Here is an 8,058-nt window from a genome sequence, read left to right as displayed (position 1 = left end):
TGGGTGGCTCAGTCAGCTGAGCGTCCAACTCTTGATTTCAGCTCAGGTCATGATTGTGAGATCAAGCCCCACATCAGGCTCCACGCTTATGCTTGTTCCTCTCCCTCCCCTGCTTGTGCGTGTGCATGCTCTCTCTCAGATAAACAAATAAAATCTTTTTTAAAAAAATAAATAAAAATAAAGCAAAATTTTTATTCAAGCAATTCTTACCCTGAAAAATTAAGAAGTACAAGTCACAAGCAGAACAAGCTTGAAAAATTCCAAACTACTACAGTACCCAAACCAATGTCAATTAGTGAAAAGCAAGCATATTTAAAAAATTAAAAAAGCACATCTATGAATTCATGAAAGCTACTTTCTCAGAAATACCAAAGATTTCCAATTTGAAAAGCATACGTACTCATTTTAAGAGTATAAGGATAATTACTCATTCAATTATAATACAATTAAAACAATGTAAAAATGTAAACTCAGAGTAGGTTAAAGAAACAGCATTCTTAAATTTTAAACCACCTACTCAATTAAGAATCAAAACCTTAAATTCCATACCTTTCCAACTGCTTCTGATGTTTCTCCTCCCTTGCCTGAGCCTTCATCTGCTGCACTTCAATAGTATCAGGCTTTCTTCTTCGCATGTATAGTTCATGGTTTCCCATACATAAAGCCAAAATCCGTTTATTGATTCTCAGACGAGGTGCATAAAAAACAAAATCCTAAACATAAAGTTTCTAAATTTAAAATCTTCCTGAAGGACAGTCTCTCTCACAATAATCTGTACTAAATTTCAATATGCGGTATGAATTCGAATGTCATATTACACAGTTTAGAAATCATAAAATCTCCTAATTCCTAGTAAGTATGCTATATTTGCCCATAACTGTGAACGTTACCAACAAACAAGTGTTTTTAACTGCTCCTTAGGAATGGTGATTATTTTCAATCACCTCCAATAAAACATCATCCACCTTACAGCTGAATCTCAATGAAAGTAACACTAATATTCACATGTTATAAAAAGATCAAAACCTTGTATTTTTAATAATTCATTATTTTATCAGCAGGAAAGTTAAACTATGGAAAGGGAGTGTTTCTCAGGAGCAAATCAATAAATGAACAATGCCACTATTCAAATGATATCACAGCAAAGTGACAGAAATTTAAAAAGAGTTAATAGAGAAAACATTTATAAAACAATTTTACTTACAGGTGCCTTTTTGTCGATTGGCTTTATAACAAATTTTTTGTCATTAAATGAAATATTTCTGATTTCACTCCAAGGAAAACCAATTTTTGGTGTTAACCTTAAAAAATGAGAGCATTCCTTTAATTAAAAGCAAAAAACAAAACATAAAATGTGTAACATTTTGGGGCCAAATTAGCTGAATGACCAACCTTAAGAGTGCCAGACTTTCAAATGCATTAGCTTACTTATACTATTGACATTATTATCTTTTAAGGGGAAATTTGATCAATTAAGCCACATAAAATAGAATTAACTATCAAAAAATTTCATAATGTGTCATGAGCCTTGAAAACACTATACTTATTTTCTTAAAATTACCTAGAAAACACTAGCAACCTAGAGTGTAGAACTGAGCTTCTTGGGCTGTTGTACGAGCTCTACTTAGATTCAAGCTACTACAACTATTAGTTTAAATATGTTTAAGAAGGGGGGGAAGAAGTCTTCATAAGTTTTCATGTGAATTATGGACATGTTACTAAATATAAAAAAAATTTATTTCCTTTCTCTGTTTAGTTTAAAAATGTATTTGTGAGTAACATTAAAAACACTAATTCTCAATATCTTTAAAAGGGTTAATTTTATGGTATGTGAGTTATATCTCAACAGAAAAAAATTTAGACATTCACATACACAAATGTTTGGATAAATGGTAGAGCTGGATTTCCAACTCTAAGAAATACAAGTTACCCCCATTTTGCCACACTGCACACAAAGATTCAAGGAATCAGACTGCAACAGTAATTTTGTTTCTGCTTTTCGTGTATTTTACTGTTTCAGACTACCCATCAAATGTGTCACTATTATCTAATAATAAGTGTGCAAAATGATTATGATACTCACGCTGGCCAAAAGGTATCTTTCTAGTCAGTCTTCTGAGAATAGAGTACGAATTTCTACCTATTGAAAGTCCTTTTAATTCTTAAGGAGATTACGAGCTGCAGCACAGCAAATAATTTTTCTACATAAAACTTCCTTTACTCAATATCCATGCGTTATACTGCCCTCTAATGGCGATTCAAATGTCAACGTTACCTGCTTAAAAAGGAGGCCGGCTGCTGGACCATAGTATTTTTAAGGTAATGCTGTACATTTACATGTTACTTTGAAAATTCTAAATTTCCTCATACAATTCTCACAACAATCTTGTAAGGTAAGCTTGGCAGTTGTATGAATTTCAGAGTTAATAACTTGACCAGGATCATAAAGGTAATTAGTAGCAGAGCTGGTAAAAGAACCTAAGCTTTTAAAGTTGTACCCTATTTTGATTTTTTAAAAAATCTTTTGGAGGGGCGCCTGGGTGGCTCAGTTGGTTAAGCGACTGCCTTCAGCTCGGGTCATGATCCTGGAGTCCCGGGATCGAGTCCCACATCGGGCTCCCTGCTCAGCGGGGGGTCTGCTTCTCCCTCTGCCCTCTTCCCTCTCGTCTCTCTGTCTCTCATTCTCTCTCTCTCAAATAAATAAAATCTTTTAAAAAACTAAAATAAATTAAAAAATAAATAAAAAATCTTTTGGAAATATAATAGATTTTAATTATTTTTTGAAAAATGAACCAGTACAGATAAGACCAAAATCCCCTTTGTCCACAATCTCCTGTATCAGTCCCTCCCATTCTGAGCTAACCCCCTCTCTTTCATATTCCCCATCTTTATCTGTAACCGTATCTATAATGGATACTCTCATGGAAATTAATTCAGTAATTTTTTAAAGAAAGAAAAGGAAAAAAAAATTTGGCCCACAAAAATTAGTCTCAAAGTCTTTTTTGCTTTTCAAAAACTTCAAAATATTCTCTTCTGAATGATACAGCATTTTAACTCGCTTTGTAAATAAAAAATACATATGAGTAAAATAATTAAAACGCTCTCTTTTGTACTTAGTATGTAGTGTTAGAAATGTGTATCTTATTAGATATTTGTAACAATGAAACTAAAATTCTAGAATTTTAGAATAAAGAGAAATGCCTTACAAGAAGGCATTACTGGCATGGACTTAAACGCTTATGTGGTATAGCAAATAAAGAAAATATAAAGCAATTGTAGCTATCATTCCTATAAGTATTATAAGAGTCTGACATACTCTGTATTAATATAAAAATTAATACCTTATCAGTTTCAAAACATAATTACACTGTTCACTATGCTTAACACAGTGATATTTTACTTTACTGATGTCTGAAAATATTCAAAACAATTCCTATGTCTTTAAAAAGTTACAAAAATATAATAAATCATACATCTATTAATTTCATTGTCTCATTGTTCTTGATTTCTTATATATGTTAGTTTCAATTTCACCTTATATGCCAGGCGTAACATTTAAGGAATCATTCTTCACCTTTTATAAAGGGAACAAGTTTTAATTAATTTACCAGACAGAACTCACAAGAGATCAAATAAAAGTGAATCATCCTGATAAATACACTAAGCAGCAAAACGCTAAAGCTACAAAATGGAGACATGACATCTAAAAGTCTATGTGGCATTAACTAATCTTTTAAGGAAGGAAAAAAAAAAAAAGCAGTTAGAGTAATCAAGCCAAGAAAGAACTTCTACAAACACAGCATAAGATTAAAGCCATACAGATCACTGGTTAATGACCAGCTCACTATGCAACTAATTTACTCACTTGTCATCATGCTCATAAATATTCAGACCCAAAGCATCAACGCCTAGCCACAATTCAGTTCCCTTTTTATTTTTTATTTCAAAATAGTTGACTCCATACATTTCTAGATCTTGGGCAATCTTCAGGTATTCCATCATAGAATCCTCCCTGTTAAAATAAAGCTTACTGTAATATCCTTAGGTAAAAGTAATACCAAACAAATTACAAAAATACTTTGGATTAAAATTTAGTGCTTTATATTTATTCATGTAAGTCTAATGATCTTTGGGGGATAATCTGATGTACTAGTGTTATGAAATAAAAATACTTTAATTTGATGAAAAACACTAAGAAAATAGCCACCCAAATACCTCAGCATTCCTCTGTGTTCTTCATGCCAGTTCTGTATTCTTTCTTCCCACTGTTCTTTTGTCAGTTTGTGTTGTTCCAAAACACTGTAAGAAAAAAAAAAATCTAGGGCGCCTGGGTGGCTCAGTTGGTTAAGCGACTGCCTTCGGCTCAGGTCATGATCCTGGAGTCCCTGGATCGAGTCCCGCATTGGGCTTCCTGCTCGGCAGGGAGTCTGCTTCTCCCTCTGACCCTCCCCCCTCTCGTGTGCTTTCTCTCATTCTCTCTCTCTCAAATAAATAAATAAAAAATATTTAAAAAAAAAAAATCTATGAAAAGGTTTCTATGATTCAAACTTAATATTCATTTAAAAGTACAGAATCATTCAGTACCTTAACTGTAATGGCTGTCATAAAAACCTATATACATGATAAAATTGCATAGAACTAATATATACATGCACATACACAAATGACTGCATATAAAACAGATGAAATCTGAATCAGGCTGACGGACTGTATCAATATCTTGGTTGTGATACAGTACTAGTTATGCAAGATGTTACCATTAGGGAAGGCTGGGAGAAGGACACATAGAATCCCTCTATTTTATAATTGCATGTGAATCTATAATTATCTCAAAATAGAAAGTTTCTAGGATCCTGAAATTATTTTAAATAATACATGTTATTAAGACAGTTATATAGTTTATGGGAATTCAATTGTTTCAAACAAATAAGCTACTGGACCAAAAAAAGGAAAATGACTTTCTCATTATTAATAGAAAAAATTAGAGAAGAGAGTGAAAATCAAAATTCTTGGGCCTTAATTTCTTCTTTTACATTATGTATTTACTTTTCTTGGTGGTAAATTTAATTTTCTTATTTCTATAGGCAAATACTTTATATAAAATTATACAAGTGAAAAGTTAGACTTTTTACCACCCCATATCCTCCAAGTAATCTTTTATTAGTTTCTCTTTTATCCTTCCAGAGTTCCTTATGCAAATGTAAGCAAACATATTTTCTCTACTACTGATATTTTACACCAAATCAGCAAATTCAACATACACACAATTTACTTGCTCTACACACTACAGATTATTTATTTCTCTTCTCTTTGGGTCATATAATGATAATTATACATTTTTCTTTACTGGTGAATCCTCAGATCCTACTTTACTAATAGCAAAAGTTGTGGCATTAGAATATTATTGCTTATGGGGCACTTGGGTGGCTCAGTCGGTTAAGCATCTGTCTTCGGCTCAAGTCACAATCCCAGGGTCCTGGGATAGAGCCCCATGTCGGGTTCCCAGCTCAGCGGGGAGCCTGCTTCTCCCTCTCCTTCCAAATCGTGTACTCTCTCATTATCTCTGTGTCTCACAAATAAATAAAATCTTAAAAAAATATATTATTGTTTAGCTGTATAAAATTATACATGAAACCTAGGAATGTCTTGGCAGTATAAGGGAATCTCAGAACATAATCTTTCCTTGCACAAGTTACTATTTAGAATGGATTCCTTAATGAGGTCTCAGAGACACCATTATGTTCTTACTATGCCCTGCTCCTTTCTCGGTGTATCCTCTTTTAAGCTCTTGGCTTTTTTGGGAGAAGAGTTTTGTCTTCCCCCTTAGAGCACTTAAGTTTCCACGTTTTTCTTGCCTTTATACTTTTTCTTGCTGCCTGGCCTGGGCTGCTCACCAAAAGGAATGCAATCAGCCTTAAGGGCATAATGAGTGCAGCCAATTGCTGGTACCATGGTATTAACTAAATCTGAAGGTATGGGTTAAATTGGATGCCACTAAGATATATGTTCTAGCTTTTTATATCCTACATTTCAAACCTCATTTGTTTGCATTTTACATAATGTACTATTAATCTGCATGACTTGTTTGCAGGCATTCAAAAATTCCTACCCTCTCTTTCTTCTGTCCAGAAAAAGGAGTCCTTCGTGCCTAAGGCTAATCTATTCAACTTGGCTTTAAATCTATCTACGCCTTTAAAGGACTTCTCCCCTCACTTTCTCAGGATCTATACTCCATCATTTATGACAGGGGACATATTTATTGTCCCTTGCATACATGTATATATATTATCATATCTACTTCTTTATGTTACAGAGAGCAAAGGACCACATCCATGTTTTTTGCCATTATATGCCCAGTGCCAGTACTTAAAAGGTATTCAAATATTTTCAGAGAAAATAAAGGAATTAAATCAGTTCTTTCCCATCTTTTAAAGAACATGTCTATGAACTCATGGTTCCCCAGTTTGTTTTTTTTCTTTTTCACAATCACAACCAAACTTCTTTCGAGAGCTATCCATATTCACTATCTTTCATTTCCAAACCTCACATCCACTGCCCCGAGTCCACCACAATCTGGCTGCAATCACCAACACCATACTGAAGCTGCTTTTACTAAGGTCACTACCAATCTCCTTATTGTTAAACCCAACAGACACATTACTTCTCCCTCATACTCAACCTCTTTGTTACTATTTGACGCTGCTGATCAGTTTCTCCTTAAAGCTTCCTTGTACCTTGGCTTCCATGATTAACAGTACTCTGGTATTATTCTTGACTCTCTGGCCATTTTTTCTCAATTTGCTTTACAGGAAGTCTCTTCCCCTGTGCTTAAAAATTAAGTTCCAACAAGATCTGTCCAGGCCTTTTGCTCATTCTGTATGTACTTTCAGGTCCATCGCTTTCATTCCCTTGGGATAATTATCTATTTGCTGCTTATTCCCAAAACTGTATCTATAGTTCAGACTGCTCTCCAAGATCCAGATCCACACCTACAAATGAATACTAGCTATCTTCCTTGGTTATGCTGCAGATGTTTCAAACGCAACAGATTCAAAACTGAAATCTTCCTTCTCCAAAACATATCCCTTCTCCCCTTATCTTGGAAAAAGGTATCACCAACTACCCAGATGCCCAAGTCAGAAACCTGGCACATAAAAACTTATGTCTATCTATCTCTTTTCAAAGGAGTAAGCGATATTATCTTGTGGAGCTGATAATCTGTATCACCAGAGAGCTAAAATGTACTGTGGGAGAAAAGATTGCTTATCTGGGTTTTTCTACACAAGAATTTTTTTTTTCTATACAAGAATTAAAAGCACCCATCAAAATCATCAAATTGTGATCACCAAATAACCTGATTACTAATTCCCCCCTCAGGTACTTAAGATGGTGAGAAAAAGTGTGCTATACCATACATAGAATAAGTAAACCACTATGAAGGCATTTCCTCCATTCTAAATACAAAAATTAGCATTCTGATTTTATGAGTAAGCTTAGAGAGCTTCAAATAGTCCTCCAAAGACTACCAACTTGAAGAATACCTATCTGGACCTTCAAAATTAAAGACCAAATCTTGAAGAGCATGCGCTATCTTCCTCCTTTTTAAACAAAGTGGGTTATAGCACACATGAATTTAAAATAAAGAAATTAAATTAATTGTGCTTAAGTGTGATACCAGTGTTTAAAATATTTTTAAAATCACGTAACTATTAAATGTAAGCCAATTACTTCATCTGGTGCTCAACCAAATAGCAATCTAATCTCCCATTAAAAGAACAACCATTTACGTTATACCCGAGATAAAACATGCCTATTCTTTCATGAACAACTGGGAAATTTTAAGGGTAATTTTGATTATATATAATATTTACCTTATATGCTGATTTAAAACCTAATCTGCTGTACCTTTTACTAAACATAAGTTATTTCTCAATTTTGGTACAGAGCTGTGGAATCACCGTAATGTACACATGAAATTCGTGTAACATTGTGTGCCAATTATATTTTAATAAAAAATAAGTCAAAACATTAAACCGTAGGGGCGCCTGGGTGGCTCAG

General features: G+C 33.8%; 1 protein-coding gene across 1 annotated transcript in view; it reads right to left on the bottom strand.

The window, feature by feature from the left end:
• The window catches only part of RDX (radixin), a 45,481-nt gene that overhangs the window by 4,715 nt on the left and 32,708 nt on the right, over positions 1–8,058 (bottom strand). The window contains exons 7-10 of the mRNA XM_081797367.1: positions 4,216–4,299; positions 3,866–4,012; positions 1,205–1,301; positions 540–713 (exon numbers count right to left, since the gene is read on the bottom strand). Of these exons, the coding sequence (XP_081653493.1) occupies positions 540–713; positions 1,205–1,301; positions 3,866–4,012; positions 4,216–4,299 (502 nt within the window). The remainder of the gene's footprint in view (positions 1–539; positions 714–1,204; positions 1,302–3,865; positions 4,013–4,215; positions 4,300–8,058) is intronic.

Source organism: Leptonychotes weddellii, chromosome 11 (assembly GCF_054177405.1).
Source record: "Leptonychotes weddellii isolate Sample4059 chromosome 11, ASM5417740v2, whole genome shotgun sequence".
NCBI lineage: Eukaryota > Metazoa > Chordata > Mammalia > Carnivora > Phocidae > Leptonychotes > Leptonychotes weddellii.
Note: the sequence above shows the minus strand (reverse complement) of the source record. Positions and strands in the feature narration are given on the sequence as shown.